The sequence below is a fragment of the Neophocaena asiaeorientalis genome, unplaced genomic scaffold, assembly GCF_003031525.2.
Source record: "Neophocaena asiaeorientalis asiaeorientalis breed wild unplaced genomic scaffold, Neophocaena_asiaeorientalis_V1.1 scaffold87, whole genome shotgun sequence".
Classification (NCBI taxonomy): domain Eukaryota; kingdom Metazoa; phylum Chordata; class Mammalia; order Artiodactyla; family Phocoenidae; genus Neophocaena; species Neophocaena asiaeorientalis.
In genome coordinates, this window is record NW_020175432.1 from 4998690 (window position 1) to 5019494 (window position 20805).

Sequence of the window (20805 nt, forward strand, 5' to 3'; positions counted from 1 at the left end):
CTGCTCCTCCCCGGCGGCCCCCACAGAGACTAGACAGACAGACGAACCCCAGCTGCCCCCGGGCCCACCCCAGACTCCGCCACCAGGTCCTAGGACCTGCCAAGTTCCCCAGAGCGTGCGTGTATACGAGCACACACATCCGAGTATGTGCGAGCGCGTGTGCGTGTGCGTATGTGTGTGCGTGAGTGTATATTCTTGATTGCAGCTCTCACCTGGGCCAGACACATCACCTCCCGTACCCCCTCTGCAACCTCCACACCCTGCGGCCTCAAGTACCCCCAAACGGGGCAGAGACAAACCACCTGGCGGTGGCCACGGTACCCTGCCCCAGGGGAACCTCGCCCCCTCTCAGCCCTCCGTCAAGGAGGACCTAAGAGGACCAGGGCCTCCAGGGGCTCCAGGTGTGGCCTGTAGGGGCAGTGGGGCCTGCACACTGCTGCCGAGGGTGAAGGACGCCTGCCCAGCCCTGGGTCCCTGGGCTCCGTGGGGAAGCAGAGACTCCAGAGGCCAAGTGCAGCCCCCAGCGTGGTGGGTGAAAGCCCTCACCTGGTTCTCGGCGGGGAGGCGGGGCATGGAGGTGGCCCGGGCCTGGCCCTCCATGGGGAGGTAGTGCTCACTGTCGGAGTAGCCGTCTCTGCCCATCTCTCGCATCTCCACAGACTGCGGGGCAGATGGCGAGGCCGGGTGAGCCCCAGGGCCTGACACGTGGACCCCGGGGGTGGCCCAGTGTGTGCGGAGCTGCAGGTGGGGGGCCCAGACCCCTCCTTCTTGTCCTGCCCGGGCCTGGGAGCCATGGGGGCGTGGGGGGGTATGGAGGCACCTGAGAGTTGGGCTGGCTATTGGGCATGTCCGTGGGGGGTCCTCGCTCCGGGCTCCACGTGCCCGTCTTCTGGAACATCTCCTGGGCCCGCTGGGTCACCCAGGATGGGCTTTCCTTCATGCCGCTTTCGTGAGCCATCCTGTGTGGGGCACAGAGACCAGGGTGGTGGTGGGCACTCCGGGGGCTTTCACACCTGACAGGCACCCCCGTTCCCCTGCCTCCTGGCCAGAGGGACACTCACAGGCCTCCTCCTGGGTCCAGCTGGGTGGAGGGAAGGGCATTCTGGCCGGGTGCCCCCTCCTGCGTTGGAGATGGGGGCTCCATGCGCTGGAACATGAGAGGTGTCCGGTTCTGGGGAAGCAGAGAGCAGTGTGTGTGCACAGGGTGGGCGGGGACGGGGGACAGGTGGAGGAGGGCGCCCCAGGCTCAGGCTCTGGTCAGGGCTGCCGCGGTGAGGCTATGGAGGGTATGCTTAGCCCACCCCTGGGGTGAAATCCCAGGAGTCATTCTTGACATGCCCCCCCACCCCAAAACGCACACACACTCAGGTCTGATCCATCAGCTAGTCCTCAAGACTCTTCCAAATCCATCCATAACTGGATCACTTCTTACCACTCCACAGCCCACATCCTGGTCCGGCCTCATCAGTTCCGGCCTGGACCAGTGCAGTTGCCTCCTCTCAGGTCCCCCAGCTCCAGCCCTTACCCCCCACGGCCACTAGAGGGCACCTGTGAACACCTGCATGAAGTCACTTCCCTCCTCTACTGAGGAGCCCCCACGGCTCCCACATCACTCTGAGCAAAAGTCGAAGGCCCACTAGGCCCTGCATAATCTGTCCTGTCACCTCCCCACCCTTGTCTCCTCCCACTGCCTCTTGCACACTCTGTTCCACCATATCGACTTCCTTGCTGTTCCCTGAACTCAAACTCATGGTCCTGCCTCAGGGCCTTTGCACTGGCTGTGCCCTCTGCCTGAAACACTCTCCCCCTAGGTATCTGCTTGGCTCCCTCTCCTCTTCCTTCAAGTCTTTCCTCAGATGTCACTTCCTCAGCGAGGCCTCCCCTGACTACTCCTTTCAAATCACATTCCTTCCCCTGCCCCCGATTTTTCCCATGGCACTTAGCATTTTCTGCAATGCTATGTAATTTAATCGTCTGTCATTGTTGGCATTCCCCCAACTGGAAAGTCTGCTCCACAGGGATTCTGGTCTGCTTTGCTCACAGATGCACCCCCGGAGCTGAGAACCATGCCCGGCACACAGTAGGTGCCCAATAAGTGTTGATGGAGCAGATGAGTTAATCCAGGCTACGTCTCCTTGGCACTGTCCTACTTCTCAGTGACCTGCCTTGGAGCCTGGCCTCATCCCACTGTTCTGGTTGGTCCTCATGGTGACAAGGAAGCCACTGTCTCCCAGCCTGGATGTCCCCAGAGCGATGGACATAGCAGGGCAGGGCCATCAGGGCTGGGGCCATACCTGCTCCTCGCGCATGGCCTGCAACTTCTTGGCCTTGCTTTGCCGGTAGTACTCCATGATCATCATGGCTGCATAGATCTTCCCCACCGTCAGGTCCGTGGCTGGGGGCACAGGGTGAGCTCACTGTGGGTGGGGGCCCCTGTGTGCACCAGCCCTGCCGTCCCTGGACCTCCTCTTTCCCTCCCCCTCCATCCTGGTGGGACAGAGCCCGAGGCCAGGCCGGGCCTGGCTCTTACACTTGTGAGGGGTGACCAGCAGGTCCAGCGTCTTCTGGGACAGGTTGGGCCAGATGGCCATTATTTCCTTCCGCAGCTCAGCGTCCATCTGTTGTTTGTCGGCTCCGCCTGTGGGTGGGCACAGAGAGGCATCAGCCGGTCTCTGGGGCAGCCGCAAAGCCAGTGGCTCCTGTCGACCCAAGCTCTGGGGTCCTGGTTCCCAGTGGGTTGCCAGTGCCCTACGGGCCTGACCCAGAGGAGTCTAGTCCTCAGCAGCGCCAGGGCCTTCGAAAGACCACGCGGGGGACAGTCCAGCTTCCTGAGGGGCCGACCTGATTCCCACTTACCAGCTGCGTGACCTGGGTGTTAGTCTACCGTGCTGTGTCTCAGTTTCCCCATCTTCCAAATGGGGATGACGGCAATACTACCTGCCTCACTGCGTTGTTTGAAGATCAAAATAGTTAATGTACAGCATTAGGATGGTGTCTGCAGTAGGGAGCCTGGGGTAAGCCTCAGGGAGCAGTCCTGATAGAGGACGTTCTCCCTCAACCGAGTATCCCCTCCTGTGAATGCTGACCTTGGACAGAGCCAAGCCCTGGCCCCTCACTCCAGCCATGGTGGTCATTAAAGTTCTTTGGCAGCAATTCCTGGTCCCTCCTGCCCGAGTGCACGGGAGTGTGGTCCTTCCTGGCCCCTGGGGTTGACCAGGGCCATGGGACGAGTTCTTGCCCATAAGGTGTGAGCAGGGTGAGGCCCCGCTTTGGGCATTAAATGGGCAGTGCAGGCCCCTCCTGAGTTCTCATTCCCTCTGTCACGGCGGCTGGTAATGTTGGGGACAGTGGTTGCCCCCTCACGCCTGGTCCCTAAGTGACTGATTCACAGAAGCCCCTGCTGACCCCGGAAGTTCCCACATAATGGAAGTGGGAAGCGAATCTTTGTTGGTTCAGGGCCTTGGGGCTGTTTGTTACAGTAGCACATTCTCATCCATTCTAACTGATACATCAGCTTGGCCCTTGCTTCTACTCGCTGTTTCACAGCCCCAAACAGGGGCTATTCTAAACATTTACCAGCTGGTAGGAGAGGGACATTGATGACAGAGCTAGAGCAAGGGCCTGAAGGATCCCTGCTGGACCAAATATTAACCCTGTGGTTGCTGGATTATGGGAGGAGATCTAGGGGAAGGGCAGGAGCCGGCTGCCAGCCAGTAGAGAACTACTGCAGTGTTTAACAACCATCCACGGGGGCCTGTGGCTGAGTAGCTGGACCGCCCAGACAGCCTCAACATCCCCCTTTGCCTCCATTCCCTGTCCACCTCTTGTCGCCCAGCATCTGCCGTCTTTGTCCCTCCTTCTCCCACTCCTCCATTTCCCGGGCCCAGCCCGGAGCTCCCTCTGGAACCCCTGCCCAGCTTCTCCTTCTCAGCAGATGTGGGTCAAAGCACAGACATCTGCCAGGCACTCCGTGGAGCTTTCACTCATCTTCCCCCGTGTGACTCTGGAGATGGATGCCTTTATTTTGAGAAAAATCCTTCAGAAGGGCCTTTTTGCAAGTCAAGCTCAGATCCTGTTCCAGAGTGATGATATGGAGGCGGTGGGGAGCTGAACTTCCTGGACCAGTGTAATCGCTTCTGCCAGGTCGCCTTGCTCCTCCCACAGCCACCAGAGGGCGCCCAGGGACACCTGCATCAGTCACCTGCCCCCTTCAAGGCTCTCACCTCACCCAGGGTGATCCCCCGAGTCCACAAGGCCCTGCACGATCCGCCCTCATCTCCTCTACTTTCCCCCTTGCTCACCCTGTTCCAGCCACACCAGCCTCCTCGTTGCTCAGCAAACACGCCAAGCACCATCCTGCCTCAGGGTCTTTGCATGGGTTGTTTCCTCTGCCAGGATGGTTCTTTCTATCTATGTGGTTCCCTCCCTCACCTCCTTCAGGTCCCTGTCCAAACCCTTAATCAAAGAGGTCTTCTAGCTGTCTCCCAACCTAAAACAGCTGCCCCTCCTTCGATGCCTTTTTCCTGCTTTATTTCTCTGGTCTTTATCATCTCATGCTATTGTTCACCACATCACCACTAGGGGGCACGGTCCACAGTCTGGTCTCTTTTCGCTGCTGGTGGTTGCAGGGTCTAATGATACAAGGGACTGTGGTCACTGGAGCCGACCTGCATGGGTGTAGGGGTGATTGGCGGGCCTGGACACAGGTTGGGAAGTTGTGGGAGATCCTTGGGAAAATCATCCGTGTAGCTGGGTTCTCAACATACTTGACACCAACCTATGACAGTTTTTTTTTTTTTTTTCCTCTAGGGAAGCAGTTGGAATTAATAGCTAAGTCTCTTGTCCACTGTAGCTAAGTGAGGTGCTTGGGGTCTCTGTGGGTCCTTCTCAGAGACATGGGAAGGGAAACAAGAGAACATGACATTCTTGTGAAAAGTCACTTTCTCCTGACAGCTTACATGTTTCCTGTTTCTAGTGAAGAAAAGGAAGATACCTATTGTTATGGACTGAATTGTGTCCCCCGCTCCCCCGGATTCATGTTGAAGTCCTAACCCCCAGTGTAACGGCATTTGGAGATGGGGTCTTTAAGGAAGTAACTAAAGTTACATGAGGTCATGAGGGTGGTCCCTAATTCAATAGGACTGGTGTCCTTATAAGAAGAGAGAGATAGACAGCAGGGATGCACATTTCCCGGGCCCTGGGGAAGGCCATGTGAAGACATAGCAAGAAGGCGGCCATCCGCAAGCTGAGGAGAGAGGCCTCAGGAGAAACCAAACCCACTGGCATCAGAATCTTGGACATCCAGTCTCCAGAACTGTGAGGAAATACATTTCTGTTGTTTATGCACTCAGCCTCTGATATTTTGTTATGGTGGCCAGAGCTGATTAAGATACCCGCTCTTGGCATCTGAATTAGGTAAGGTCAAGGTTTCTCACCCTGTCAGCACTTGAGGCTCCATCATTCTTGGTTGTGGGGTCGTCCTGTGCATTGCAGGGTGTTGAGTAGCACTCACTTACCCCAGTCCTGACAACAAAGCCTGTCCCCAGACATTCCCAGGTGTTCCCTGGTGGATAAAACTGCCTCCAGTTGAGAACCACCTTAGACTCTTTCTGCTTTAATTCACTGGGAGATCTTGCATTCAGGACTGTCGTTCCCATTTAAATAAGGGGAAAGTCCTTAGGGGATTTCAAGGTGGCCCTCCCCTGGGGTCATGAGATCTGCTCAAGGCCACATCTCAGCTTTACTCCTCCTCCAGGTACAGAACTGTTAACACCGGGGTTCCCAGGGACAGAGGGCTCCCTGGTATTCAGGCATCAGTCCCCCACAAACCAGTTGTGTCCCAGAGTTTATCGCCCGAAGGGTCCTCCCCTCTCCCACATCACTCTGCACACCTCTGGTGAACGTTCTCTGTGGCAGGGTCTGTTCCGTGCACCCTGAGACATTCAAGCAGCATCCCTGGCCCCTACACACCAGTTACCGTGAACACCAGCCCTCTCCCAGTTGCGACAACCCAAACTGTCTCCAGACATTGCCAATGTCCTCTGGGGGCAGAATTATGCCTGGCTGAGAATCCCTGACTTAGGGTTTAACCCCTGACCTGGATCCACAACCTCTGACCCTGCTCTTTCTTTTCCATAACATGTCCCGCTTTTGAACATGTTACATATCTACTTATTGATCGTTGCCTGTTTATTTGTTGCCTCTTTCCCCACAGCCCCACAAGGGCCAGAGGTTCGTCTGTCTTTCACTGCCCCATCCCACGTGCCAAGGACAGAGCCAGGCACCCAGCAGGTGCCCAGTGGACGTTCTCATTCAATGAGCTGATAATGAAGGCAGGTCAAAGCCCTTCAGCTCCCACCAGGCCACCCCAGCACCTTCCAGGCCCTTGCAGAACTTGCCTCCAGACAGAGCCTGGTCTTTGAGGGTATTAAAGGACGAGACAGTGGCCTTTTGGCTGGTCAGCCACGTGGAGCCCTGAAGGAGAGTCCAGGCTGGCCCGGACTCAGGGAATGCTGGACTGCTGTAGAGATTCTGCTACTGGCTGGCTGAGGCCTCGTCTCTTCTCCACACAACCGTCCACTGCTGTCCACAGCTGTTAGCATGCAGGTGGCACAGTGTTTATAAAGCTCTCCCTGCAGGCTCTCAGCAGAAGCCAGAACGTTAGCTTGAGGCTGGGGAGTTTTAAAAAACTTTTATTTTATATTGTAGTATTTTTTTTTTTTTTTTTGTCCACGCCGAGTGGCTTGTGGGATCTTAGTTCCCCAACCAGGGATCAAACCCCAGGGCCCTGGCAGTGAGAGCACCAAGTCTTAACCACTGGAGCAACAGAGAATTCCCTGGAGTAGTTGATTAACAATGTCGTGTTAGTTTCGGGTGTACAGCAAAGTGATTCAGTTATACATATACATGTATCTATTCTTTTTCAAGTTCTTTTCCCATTTAGGTTATTACAGAATATTGAGCAGAGTTCCCTGTGCTATATTGTTGGTTATCAATTTTTAATATAGCAGTGTGTATATGTCAATGAGGCTGGGGATTTGGGATTTTGATATGTTAACTGGGTTTACGTTCGTTCAGGTAGGTGGCTGGCTCTGTCCTCATCACCTTCTGGTTGGGGTGGGGAACAGGAAGGCAGTGGGGGATGAAGGGACACAGCCCAAGCCCCTTGGGGGAGGTTTCAGGGATCCAGACACAACGTCTAGAAGAAAAAGAAACATGACGACAGAGGATTTTTTCCCCAGGCAAGAATGAGATTCTTTCGGGAGGAGAGAACAGAGGGGTGAGTGGGAAGGAGAAACAGACAGAGAAGAGGAAGGACAGACACAGAAGGGACACAGATAAGACAGATAAGGAGACACAGAAGGAGACACAGAAGGAGACAGATAAGCAGAGGGACTCGCTCTCTTTCTCTCCCAGCTAAGATGGGCCTCACAATTTTTGAAGAATCTGAAGAATCACTGAGGTTAATCCACTCCTCCATGTTAACCCCTGCCTGCTGGAAAGGAACTCAGTGTGTTTAGAAGCAAATTCAGTGTTGAAAAAAAGTGTGTTGTACTTTCAGCTGGCCTGAGACGTGATTCTGTTGAAATGGCTGTGATGGTCAGCACTGTTAGAACTGTTGTCCCCAAGCTCTCGGTTGAACTTCCTTGACTCCAGAGCTGTGCCCCATGGAACTTTGGGAGGTGACAGGACGGGGAGGGGTCCCTGGCTCACAGATGCTGGGGGCATGACCCTCTGGGAGCTGAGTAGGGTCTGGGGTATGAGTGACAATGCCAGCCAAGTGGCAGGCACATCCCCGGAGTCCTTGAAATCCTCACGTGGGGAATCTGGTGAGTGTCCTAAAGGCTGGACTTGCTAAAGTCCCACAGAAGGGGTTCTTTTTTTAAATATATATATATTTATTTTACTTTTGGCTGTGTTGGGTCTTCGTTGCTGCACGCAGGCTTTCTCTAGTTGTGGTGAGTGGGGGCTACTCTTCGTTGTGGTGCATGGGCTTCTTGTTGTGGTGGCTTCTCTTGTTGCGGAGCACGGGCTCTAGAGCACAGGCTCAGTAGTTGTGGCTCACGGGCTTAGTTGCTCTGCGGCATGTGGGATCTTCCCGGACCAGAGCTTGAACCCGTGTCCTTGCATTGGCAGGCGGATTCTTTTTTTTTTTTTTGCGGTACGTGGACCTCTCACTGTGGTGGCCTCTCCCGTTGCGGAGCACAGGCTCCGGACGCGCAGGCTCAGCGGCCATGGCTCACGGGCCCAGCCGCTCCGCGGCATGTGGGATCTTCCCGGACCGGGGCACGAACCCGCGTCCCCTGCATTGGCAGGTGGACTCTCAACCACTGCGCCACCAGGGAAGCCCCAGGAATGACTGGTTCTTGACCAGCTCCTGGAAGATAATGTCTAAGTCCTAGAGTGTCATGCCTGATAAGAGTGTTTTTGTTTACCTGGGGGCCTTGGGCCAGGCCAGATGGTTTATCCTAGCAATGTGATTTATGGTGGGGGCCTTGAGTCATGTGGTATCAGCATGACCAATAGAGGGGCTGGAGGCTGAGCAACTAAGGTCAGCCAGGCTTACAACGACCAACTCCCAATAAACACGCTAGACACCAAAGTCCAGGTGGGCTTGGATGGTTGGCAGTACCGCATACATGTTGTCACACATCATTGCTGGGAGAAGTAAGCAGTGTGCATGTGGCTCCACTGGAAGGGAGTGGAAGCTCCCTCTTGGTCTCTCCCGGACCCTGCTTCATGTGCCTGCTTCCTTTGCAGATTTTAATCTGTATCGTTTTGCTGTAATAAGCCATAACTGTTAGTAAAACAGTTCTGAGTCCTTCTAGCGAATCACTGAGCCCAGGTCTTGGGTTATCTTCAGACCCCTGAACACAGGTCCCCAGAGGGAAACAGCAGCTGGGATTCAAAGGCATTATGTACCAAGAGTAGGTGCACTGTTAGACCCATTTTACAGAGCTGTGGCAGGCAGAAATCTAAAGTTGCTCCTTCTTTCCCAGCAAAATTCTGGTTATTCAATCAAATGCTTGGGACTTCCCTGGTGGTGCAGTGGTTAAGAATCCGCCTGCCAATGCAGGGGACACTGGTTCAATCCCTGGTCCGGGAAGATCCCACATGCCACGGAGCAACTAAGCCACAACTACTGAGCCTGCGTGCTACGACTACTGAAGCTTGCATGCTCTAGAACCTGCGTGCCAAAACTACTGAGCCCACATGCTGCAACTACTGAAGCCTGTGTGCTGCAACTACTGAGCCCACGTGCTGCAACTACTGAAGCCTGTGTGCTGCAACTACTGAGCCCACGTGCTGTAACTACTGAAGCCCGTTTGCCTAGAGCCCATGCTCCGCCACAGGAGAAGCCGCCACAATGAGTAGCCCACGCACTGCAATGAAGAATAGCCCCCACTCGCCGCAACTAGAGAAAGCCCACAGGCAGCAACGAAGACCCAACGCAGCCAAAAAAAAAAAAAAATTAAATCAAATGCTAGTCTAGGGACTGCTATGAAAGGACTCTGCAAATGTAATTAAAGTCCCAAGTCAGCTGACTGTAAGCTGATCTGGGTGTGTCTGACCTAATCAGGTGATCCCTCTAAAAGCAGACCATTTTCTTTCTTTTTTTTTTGCGGTATGCGGGCCTCTCACTGTTGTGGCCTCACCCGTTGCAGAGCACAGGCTCCGGACGCGCAGGCTCAGTGGCCATGGCTCACAGGCCCAGCCGCTCCACAGCATGTGGGATCTTCCCGGATCGGGGCACGAACCCGTGTCCCCTGCATTGGCAGGCAGACTCTTAACCACTGCGCCACCAGGGAGCTCCAGACCATTTTCTTGGCAGCAGAAGAAGTTAGAGCGATTTGGAGCACATAAAGAATTAGATACATCCCTGGGAGCTAAGTGTAACCTCTGGCTAAAAGCCAGAAATGAAACAGGGACCTCGGTCCTACAGCCACAAGGAACTGAATTCTGCTAACATCTAAAGGAGCTTTGGAGTAAATTTTTCCTCGGAACTTCCAGAGAAGCTCTAGAGAAGGTGGCCTCGCCACCTTGATTTTGGCCTTGTGAGACCCTGAACGGAGAGCCCAGTTGAGTCCACCTGGACTTCTGACCTACATAACTGTGAGCTAATAAGTAGGTGTGTTTTAAGCTGTTAAATTTGTGGTCACTTGTTACATGGCATAGCTAGCTAATACATGCACTGAGGCTCAGAGAGGGTGAAGTCTTCTGCCAAGGTTTACAGTTGAGGACAGGGAAGGTAGGTGGGCAAGGTGAGTCCACTTTACCACGTGATTACAAGAAAGCTGCTGCTCACACTTCTGCTTCCTCACCTCCCTGGGTTGGAACCTCCACCAGCTTCAACCATGCTGATGAGCAAACAGTCTGGGGCAGGCAGTGCCACAACGCAGACAGAACCTGGGCCCCTGCTGGTCATGTGCACCGAGATGCTTGGCAAGTCTGGACCACTTGCCTCTGACTTGTTGCATGAGAAAGAAACTTACACTGTGTGCCAGACAAGTGGCACTTATGCTGTCCCCTGAGTCTCGGCCTCCTGATTCTTTCTCACTCCATTTGGGGCCACCTCCTGCTCTCTCTACCTTCATCTGCATGTTTCCTGGCTCTAATAATGTCGTCCTCAATGTGCCCCACCTCTTCACTGGGCACTGTCCCACTGGAAGCTGCTGGTCTCCTTCCCTGAATGTCCCCACTCCGAGCAACTTCCAGTCTTGTCTCCTTCTCCCCCTCTTCTCCCCAGGGCCCTGGAAAGAACATGTGTCCCTAAAGTGCAGCCTTCCTTCCTCATAGCCTCCCAGGGGCTTCAGCTGGGTGGAGTCCTGGCCTCTCTCTTCAGCCCCTGATTCCCAACCCTCTTCTGGACGATGGACACAGCCCTCCACCAGCTACTCTCTCAACTTCCTTCTCTCTGGTGACGCATGTGCTGCTCTCTCTGCCCTGCTGTCCCGTCAGCTGCCAAGTCACATCCGCTCTACCGCCAGGCCTCAGAAACCCACTCCAGGCAGGAGGGCCATGACCCCTCCACCAGAGCTGCCCTGGTCAAAGTGACCAGTGGCGACCTGGCACAAGATCTGCTAGTCACTCTTGGTCCTCATCTTTCTTGGCTGCCGGGCAGCACCTGACACACTGGTGACGCCTTTTAGGAGCCTGAGTTGCCTTGGTCTCCACCCACCTCCCTGGCCACCTTTAATGCTGGGGTGGCCCCAAGCTCAGTCTTCGGGGGTCTGTCGATCCACTCATCCCCTTGGAGAGCTCGTCCAGTCTCCTGGCTTAAAAGCTGCCAGCATCTGACGCCTCCTGACTCTACATCTTCAACACAGCCAGGAAGACTCATCCCCTCACTTCCTTCAGAACCTTCTCGGGGGGCCTCCACCAGACGTGTAAGTTGGAGAGCCTCCTGCCTAGCCACCATCTTCATGTGTCACCTCCAACACCAACCTCCTGCCCTCCCTTTGCCCCAAACCTGCCCCTGCCATCTCTTCTGTCTCAGGGCACGGCAGCTCCATACTTCACGCACCGGGGCTCCAACCCCCGGGAGTGGCCTCGTTGCCTCTTCCCCTCACCCCCCACATTCCACGCATCAGCATCTGGTCCTCTTGACTCCCAGGAAATATCCAGAATCTGAATGTTCCACATCCCCTCCCTCCGAGCCACCATCCTGTGTTCACGTGAGTTATATCAGGCCTCCTCCTAGCTTCTCTCCACTGTGGTTAGAGGGAGTAGGTGCCTCCTCTGCTCTCGAGGCTGCTTGGTGCCCCCATGAGCAGAGCGCAAGTCAGTTCAACATAGCCCCAGGTGGGGGGAGGGGCTCTGCACCCGCTGGTCCCTCTGTCTGGAGCGCTTTCCCCCCAGGTATCCACGTGACTCCTTCACAACCTCGTTGGGGAGGCCTCCCCCGCCACTGGATGTGCGACCTGCATCCTCCAGGCTTAGAGCGGTGTCCGGCACACAGGAGGGAAACTCTCAGTATTTGCTGAGCAGGTGAATGGCTGAGCCCTCCGAGGCCCTGCCTCCATCCACCCTGCCCCACCTCTCTGCTCCCGTTCCTGCCCTTACCCTTGGCGATCTTGATATCCAGGGCTGTGCGGATCAGAGCCATGAGGGTAGAATTGAAGTGGACGGTGTTGTCATCGGCAACAGGCAGATCCATCCGCAGGAGCCTCTACAGAAAACCAAAGGCAAGGGCAGTCATTCCCAGGCACCCCTCCCGGATCCCGTGAGCCAGACCCACCCTACCCAGGGAGCCCCAGGAAGAACTCTGAAGGCAGCGGCTAGGGTGCCCCCCACCCTCAGGTTACCTGTCCCGGTGTTCCATTTCCTGATTGCCCTCGGTGGCTCCCTCAGGGAGGGCACTGGGGGCTCTCCTATGCTGCGGAGCCCCTGCCCGTTCCTCGCCCGCCTGCTGGACCCTAGGGCTGGCATTTTCAGGGTTGGCCCACATCCTTGCCCTGCCCCAGAGTTCTTCTGGACAGCTCCGTTCCATTCTGACCCCAAAGAAGAAGAGTACAAGCCAGATCGCAGCAGGCATGCAGCAGCCAGGCAGAGGGGTCCATTGCCGCAGCCGCCGGGGGCGCCGCTGGCTCTCCACCCCCAACCCCTGGCTCGGCCCAGACCAGACCAGATGGCCACAGACCGCATCATTCCTCCGAGAAGCGGCAGGCAGGCGACTCCCCCTGCTGATGGGGCGGGCCCCTCGCGCAGCACATGCAGCGAGGCCATGACACACAGAACAGCGGACAGGGGCGCATGCAGACGGAATCTCGAGACTCATTCATAGCTCCGTGGAAAGTGTATCTCAGGGGCATTTCCGGATCTTGGCTCTCTGTGCAATGGCAGGGGGAAGGGGTGAGGGAGGTGTTCCCATGGCCCAGGGAAGAAAAGATTCCCTGTATCCCAGGCAGGGGCTCTGTCCCCCATGCTTGGTGGCGTGGGAGAGGATGCTGGGCTAGTGTGTACCAGCCCAGGCTGAGGTGGCACGGAGATGGAGACTGATGTTCACCAGAGGATTCAGACACGGGTCAGCAGGAAACACAGAGTTGGAGATGGCGAAGGGGATGGCAGACTCAGAGCCGAACACAAGAGATGGGTTGAGGCAGGGTGGGGAGGGAGATGGTAGACAGAGAAACACATACACACTGGGCCACTGTGCACAGCTGTGCAGGCTGTGCACTGCACAAAGGGCTCCCCATCTTAGAAATCATGGACTTGTGTATTTAAATGACAACTTCCCAGCCGATAGTGGAAAAGTGTCTTGCTCTCCCCACATTGGTGGATTCCAATTGTTTTCCCACAAAGTGTTCTGTGCAAAGGATGTTCGTTTCAAATTTGCACAAAGGTGCCTTATGGACCCGTGGCGGCCCTGCACAGAGACCAGGAAGGGAAGGGCACTCTCTCCCTCTCTCTTGCACACGCTCACACACACACCCACACTCAGCCAAGGAGAGACCAAGAGAAGGACAAAAGAAAATTAGAGAAGCGACAGGTACATGGTAGTAAGGCTGGTGGGGCCATCTCCTGGTCTCGCCTGGGAAGGAGGAGTTCATGGAGGGAAGAGGACGAGGAATGAGGTTGTGGGGAGGTGGTTACACGAGGCAGGAAGAAATGGGATGGACAGAGGGGAGGGAGGACTCTTGTAGACAGAGGAGGCCAAGGTGGATGGGTGAATGGAATGATGGGACCATTTTTTGTTTTTGGGAGGGGCTGACTGTAAAGGTCATCTCTGAACTTCTAGTGGATGAGTTAGGGGGAACAGAGCATCTGTCCTTGGGTGCCAAGGGAGATTCCGGGACGGGGTCTAGAGGGGTGGCCCGGCCCAGCCGCCTGGCGGCTCCTTCAGCCAGCATGCACCACCCCCCAGGTCGGCCATGGTGCCTGCCCGCCCCAGGCCCCCGCCAAGGCAGCGTGCATGGCCTGCATCAGGGTGCCACGGTCCAGGGGTCCAGCTGCGGCCCGCCTGCCCACTCTGGAACAATGGAGAGGCATGTTGGGGTGTCTTGGAGGGAGATGGGTGGCTTAAGGACAGGAAGACTGGGGAAGCAACTCCAGGGGGGAGGCAGGGGAGGAGAGGCTCTGGGTGCTCCCTGGGAAATCTTGGATCCCCCAAGGCCCTAGGTCAGAGATCAGCTTCAGGTGTGTGTGTGGGACCGTGAGACCTGGGGGCTCAAGATACAAAAGATGGGGTCCAAGCCCCTCCCTGCAAGGCACCTGCCCAGGTCTGGGCATGGGGGCCGCTCTGGGCTCATTGGCGACCCCCACCTCCCAAAGGGTGTCCAATTTGGTTCCTGGGGGACCAGGTGCGAGGGGACCTGGGGGCTCCCCTCACCCTCCCCCCGGCGTGTCGGCCATAATAGAGTCTCAAAACACCAAGACACACTGATCAGAAAGGACGGACACAGTATACTGCTTAGAATCAAGGGATGGTCATGATCCATTTACTCAAGGAGGAAAGGGGAAAAAAAGGAAAAAAGAAAAAGAAAAAAAAGAACAGTAATGCTGGAAAAAGAGACTCGGCTGGTTGTTCCTGGTCAGCACTGAAAAATCCCCAGTGCCCGGACATTGGTGGTCGGCAAGGGTTAGACTACCTTGTAAGCCACTCTGGCCGGACACTTCTTCCCCAGACCCAGGGGCGGAGACATGTGTCTCAGCATCTGATACATGTCCGGGTAAGGCATGCGGCCCCTGGCAGCACCGAAAACAAAAACGGGGGTGGGAACGGAGAACCAAAGGAAGGGTGGGTGGAGGGAGGGGAAGAAAAGGAAGGAAAAAAAAAAAACAACCAAAAAAAAAAAAAAAAAACAAAAAAAAAAAAAAAAACCAAAAAACCAAAACAAAAAAATCACACGAGCCGAAAAAATAGAGAGAGAAAGATGCAGAGAACGATAAAATAGGTATTTCAAATAAATGGAAAAGAGGAGGGAAAAAATGGAAGAGGTAATTAAAAAAAAGATTATTTCACTGCTTACGAGCAGGGAGAGAGAGAGAGAGAAGAGAAAAGTCAGATTCACTTTTGACTCTGGGCTATGGTTCTGGTGGAATGTGGAGGGAAGTGGGGGCTTCTCACTTGGAAGCAATGCTTTGGTTCAGTGTCATTTAAAAAACTGGGTCAAGTTCTCTGGTTTGGCTGAGGCTGGTCTCTGAGGGGGCCTAGATGGGGAAGAGGGGCCAGGGCAGTGGAAGGAGGGCTGGGGGCTTTGGGAGGCGAAGGGTGGAGGAGGGGAGAGTGGAGGAGATGGTGGGGGGGGTCAATGCAAAGTTACAGTCCCCCCGGATGTGTCTGATTTGGGGTGCCGTTGAGACCCCGGGATGGGCAGCTTCAGCTAAGAGCAAGCAGAAATGGCTGAAGGGAACGGAGAGATATATGTTCCATGCTTCATCAAGTCTATGTGACTGCATTCTGTTGGCTAAGTTTTCTAGTTTAGTGCAAAAGAGAGAGATGGCTCTGTTTTTTAGATTTTATATATATATATATATATATATATGAAATATATATATTGAAGAACCCCAAGCCACACTCATTCCATGGATGCTAGCAGGTTTTAGTGGAAATCAAACCTTGCAAGCAACCCTATGAGGACATTTCTTGCCTAAGCCGAGAGGGGGAGATATTACACGCAATAAACTGTACATATCCTTATAATGAATCCGACCGCTGAAAGGAGAAGAGAGGGGATTAGTGGAGGCACGGGGTTAAGCTGCGTTCACACTGGCTCCCCGTGCACACAGTGAGGTCATGATGCCAGGGGCTGGGGACCCCCTGGCTTAGAGTAGGGGAGATGTGGGATGAGTGAAGGTCCCTGAGATGTTCCCAGACACTCACAGACCCTGGGGCAGAGGGTTTCATTTGGAGTGGGCTGGGAGCTCTGGGCTGGGGGAACCTCCCCCAGGGCTCTCTGTGTCTCCCTCTTCCACAATCTGGATGGGCTACACTGGGGGCTGGGGGGGCTCGTGGAATAGAGGACAGGGGGACAGCATCCAACTGCTGTGACCTAAAATCAAAAGAGGAAGAGTTAGGAACCAGCTGAAAGTCAAGCCCCAGCCCCGCAGCTCACCCCAGCCTCTTGGTCTCATGGAGGGTTGTCCGGGGCTGAAAGAATGGCGAGGATCGACTCCACCCCACCTTCTTCGTGAGGCTCCCCTCTAGTGTTCAGGCTGCTGAGGGCCCCCATTTAATGCTTTCTCAGGCCCCAAGCTCAGCCTGAACTAGAATCCTCAGTTTGTGGTTGGTGGGCTCTGAGCATCCTGCAAGGGCTTGGTGTTGAGCAGGCACTCAATACACTTGAGCAGGGTGGAGACCACCCTTGGAAACCATCACCTGTCAACCAGGAGGGGGCGCTCTTGTGCCTACGGAGATGGGAGAGCTCACTCCCTTCATGACCATGAAGATGCAAGGACCACCAAGGTTCTGTGTCCTCTCCCCTGGCCTTGTGTGACCACCTGCTCCAGGGTCCTGGGATCGCAACGGGAGCTGGGTTCCACCACTCTGATCTGGCAGCCAATTCTGTCTGCCAAGGGTACTAAACCAGCCCTTCTCCCCATACTGCCAGGAGAAATGAGGCTGAGAGGCCTCTGGCTTCCTTCCTGGGGCCTGGATAACTTGTCCTCACCATCTGGAAGCCTCACAGTGGCGGGGGCAGGAGAGACTCATAGGAGGTGAACTCATGGTGGATCCCCTCCCTCGTCTCTCAGAAAACCTGGGGTTTGGGCAGCAGTGGTACCCAAATCATTTAATCCAGGATGTGTGAGGGTGTTGATTCTCATCTTTTTTTTTCTAGACTGATCCTCCTGAAATCCCTGCTGGCTCTCCAGGGAGCCAACACCCCAAGGTCTGGATCCTGACCTAGACTGTGCTCCAGTGCCAGAGAAAGGTGGGTGATGTGGCTGGAGGATTTGGGGTGACTGCTTACCACGCTGCGGGGTCGTACTCGGCCCAGACACGCACGTACTCATCCAGGTGGTGGGGACCCAGGATGGAGGAATCTCGGGTGAGGTACTCAAAGTTGTCCATGATGACAGCAACAAAAAGGTTCAGCATCTGTGGGGACCCCAGGGGCCAAGATGGGGTGGGGGAGAGGGAGACACATCCAAACACATATACACAGAGGCCCAGAGGGAGAGAGGGAGGGAGATAAAAATGAGAAAAGGTAGTCAGAGAAAGAGATGGGGGAGATAGAGGAAAGACACATGCCCACAGAGGGAGCCCAGAGACAGAGAGATGGAGAAATGGAGATGGGGGAGAGAGACAGAGACAGAGATAAAGATGGAGACAGAGAAAGATACAAAGAGATAAAGACCAACAGTGATGGACAGAGACAATCAGAGGGAGAGGTAGAGAGGCTGTGTTAAATAGAGGCCAACACCAAGGGGACCACCATGACCCCAAATCCTCCCACACCTGACCCCCAATGGGCCAGAACCCTGTCATGTTTCCATCCTCAGCATAAAGTAAGCACTCAGCAAATATTTCTTCGATGGATGGATGGATGAATTTTCCTGCATTTGTCTACATCTTGTAGCACCTTGTCATGTGCTCTTCTAGCCTTTAGCACATGGGGTGCTTGCATCAGTCTTGCCTTCAGGCCTTAGTAAATGCTGCTCCCTCAGTGGACATCATTTTTCTCCCTTTGGATAATGGCATCTGGGGAAACCCCTGCCCTTATACTTAGATGCTGTTGTTGGGTGTGGCTGGCTTCACAGGTGGTGGTCACATGACCTTGTGATTGGTTAGGGAGGGGTACATTACCCAAGGTGGCCAATGAGAGCCTTCCTTGGGATTTTTGCTGGCACTCTGGCAGCCATCTTCCCTTTATAGGGAGAAAGTTTGAGAATAAAGCCAGTGTGAAGGAGAACAGCAAAGAGGACAGGGTCTGCTATTGTCTGGATGCAGCCTCATTTGGACTTTTCAGTTATATAAGCTAGTGAACTGCATATTTCACTTGTCAGTTTCGGTTGAATTTCTGTTACTTGCAACCAATTTGATCAATACATGGTCTAAGCCCTGCCCACAGTCCCTGAGGGCCACTCTTGGAAATCTTCCTTCCTTCAGTCTGAGTCTCCCCTATCAAAGCACCTATCAGATTGTATTGCTACTGTCTCCTGACTTGTCTGCCCAACACCCCTGCAAACTGAGAGAAGTATGTTCTCTCCTTATATCCCCAGGGCCTAGTATAAGGCCCGGCACACAGCGGGTATTAAGCAAATGTGTAGAAGTAAGCAGAGTAGGTGCTTAATAAATGACCTGTAATTCTAGGTGTCCCTAACTTTCGTGACTCTATTTCTTTTATATACATCGTTATTGGAGTATAATTGCTTCACAGTGCTGTGCTAGGTTCTGCTGTACAACAAAGTCAATCAGCCATATGCATACATATATCCCCATATCCCCTCCCTCTTGAGCTTCCCTCCCACCCTCCCTATCTCACCCTTCTAGGTGGTCACAAAGCACCAAGCTGATCTCCCTGGCTATGCAGCTGCTTCCCACTAGCTATCTATTTTACATTTGGTAGTGTATATATGTCAATGCTACTCTCACTTCGCCCCAGCTTCCCCTCCCCGCCGTGTCCTCAAGCCCATTCTCTATGTCTGCTAGTGACTCTATTTTTAATTCATCATTTTGTGATATTGATCGAGCACCTGCTGTGGGCCAGTCACTGTCCTAGGTGTTGGGGATGCAGCAGTGAACTAAACAAAAATTCCTGCCTATGAAGGGCTGATGATCAAGTGTTGTAGATGTCTTCTAGGGTGCCTGCCCTTCCCAGATAGGATGTAGTATAAGACTGTGTCTCCATATGCACCCAAAGCTACTAGAACAAGGGTGGTCACTTGACCAGGAGCTAGGATGGCCCATTCGGACTCTCTTCTGGGAATTTGGAACTGGGCAAGGGACCGTCTAGGTCAATGGCTGTTGACATTAGACTTGGAGGGTGTGCTGCTGTGAGACTTAGGCTGCAAGTCTTTCAGTGTGAGACCGACTGCTGGTCTGAAGAGGGTGGATGTGTTGGGCTTTGGCTGACAGACGCTGGTCCTTGGGTTGAGTTCTGAAAATAACATCTTCCACACTCCCTGGGCAGCTTACATCCTGCCAGTAGGAGCCATGGTTAGGGGGCCAGCCTGGGGAGGGGAGAGAAGGAGGAGAGGAGCTTCCTTCTGCTTCCCATGTGGGTCTGTGTTGTGGGTTGAACTGTGTGCCCCAAAAAGATATGTTCAAATCCTGGCCCCCTGTGCCTGTGAATGTGACCTTATTTGAAAAAAGGGTCTTTGTGCACATCATCAAGTTAAGATGAGATCATACTGGATTAAGGTCGGCTAAATTCAACACGACTGCTGTCCTCATAAGAGGGAAATCTGGACACAGACACACACGGAGAAGACCATGTGATGACAGAGGCAGTGATTGGAGTGATGCTGCCACAAACCAAGGAACACCACCTGTGGCCACCAGAAGCTGGAAGAGGCCAGGAAGGATCCTATCCTAGAGGCTCTGGAGGGATCGTGACCCTGCCAACACTGTGGTCAGACTTCTAGCCTCCAGAACCGTGAGAGGATAAATTTTGGTTGTTTTAAGCCACCAAGTTTGTGGTTCTTTGTGACAGCAGCCACAGGAAACTGTCTTCAGTTGTCCAGGGGCAGCAGACAGCTAGGGTGCCAGCGCTCCCTCGGGGGTTCCAGGGGCAGCTGGGTTGGTTAGTAACACCTTCTTTTCCTTTTAATACCCCAGCCCTGGCCTTCTTGCAGTTGTTAATCCCTGGTGACTTCAGTGTTCTCTGTTTGCTCTTTCAAGCCTGTGTAGCCAGTCCCTATATTAAATCCCCTCTGCTTGAAATACCTAGATAGTTCTTCTGACTGTGCTCAAACTGCTCCAGGAAGAGCGGAGAACAAAAATAATTTGCCGAGATGAGGCCCCAGAGAGAGTGAGAGAGAAAGAGAGTGCAGGATGGAGGTTCCTGATAAATATATTCATTCCTCCTTGTTTCAATCTTGCAGTGCTTTATATTCTCTGGTCCTAGGAGAGTCCTCTTGACAAACTTATCTTTTACTAGTGAAAACCCATTCAATTTTTTTGCAAAGCCCCACAGCTCCCAGAGAATGTTTATGTGGCTGACTTTTTCCTGCCTCCTGATCGTACAGAGGAAGGCACCCACCTTTCAGAGGGCAGGTGGGAGTCTCCCACAGCTCAGCTAGATGGGTCCTGGGGCCAGCTCTGAGCTCCATTAGTTTTTCCCTCAGCATACCCAGTGGGTCTCAAATGGGGGAGATTCTGCTCCCTCCCCCAGGGGACACTTGATAATGGCTGGAGACATTTTTGGTTGTCACAACTGGGAGGGTAGTGGGGCATGTGCTACTGGCATCTAGTGGATCAAGGCCAGGGATACTGTCAAACATCCTAGCATGCACAGAACAACCTCCATCAGAGAATGATGCAGATCCCAACATCAACAGTGTCGAGGGTGAGGAACAGTGGTTAACCTAATCCTGGGCTGGCCCAGGCTTGGAGGGAGAAAGTGTGCGACACAGCCACATTATATAGCATCCACACCCCTGAGATGGAGCCAGGTCTAGGGAGCCCACCCACACATGTCCACAGACTCACCAGAAATGAGCAGAGGAAGATGAAGGAAACGAAGTAAAAATAGGCAAATTCATTGCCGCACTCATGAGTCAGGATGCCAGAGTTCTTATCACAGGGTTTACCGCTGAGGCAGGAAAGCATGATGTTGTGCCAAGCCTCTCCAGTGGCACTCCTGAGGACAGAGAGGGGGCGTCAGGGACCTGGGCACCCATCTCTGGGCACCAGCACCACCA

The 20805-nt window shown here is 54.2% G+C and overlaps 1 protein-coding gene across 4 annotated transcripts in view; it reads right to left on the reverse strand.

Annotated features, from left to right (window-relative positions):
• Window positions 1–20805, reverse strand: part of CACNA1A (calcium voltage-gated channel subunit alpha1 A) — a 234454-nt gene that overhangs the window by 2928 nt on the left and 210721 nt on the right. For 3 of the 4 annotated variants that reach the window (XM_024767374.1, XM_024767377.1, XM_024767376.1), the window contains 9 exons: window positions 20594–20744; window positions 16911–17038; window positions 14589–14685; window positions 12064–12169; window positions 2531–2638; window positions 2295–2395; window positions 1062–1171; window positions 821–959; window positions 547–660 (listed from right to left, as the gene is read on the reverse strand). In XM_024767374.1, coding sequence (XP_024623142.1) covers window positions 547–660; window positions 821–959; window positions 1062–1171; window positions 2295–2395; window positions 2531–2638; window positions 12064–12169; window positions 14589–14685; window positions 16911–17038; window positions 20594–20744 — 1054 coding nt within the window. Of the gene's footprint in view, window positions 1–546; window positions 661–820; window positions 960–1061; window positions 1172–2294; window positions 2396–2530; window positions 2639–12063; window positions 12170–14588; window positions 14686–15558; window positions 15656–16910; window positions 17039–20593; window positions 20745–20805 lie in introns of all 4 variants that reach the window. The other variant, XM_024767375.1, reaches the window with a different exon arrangement.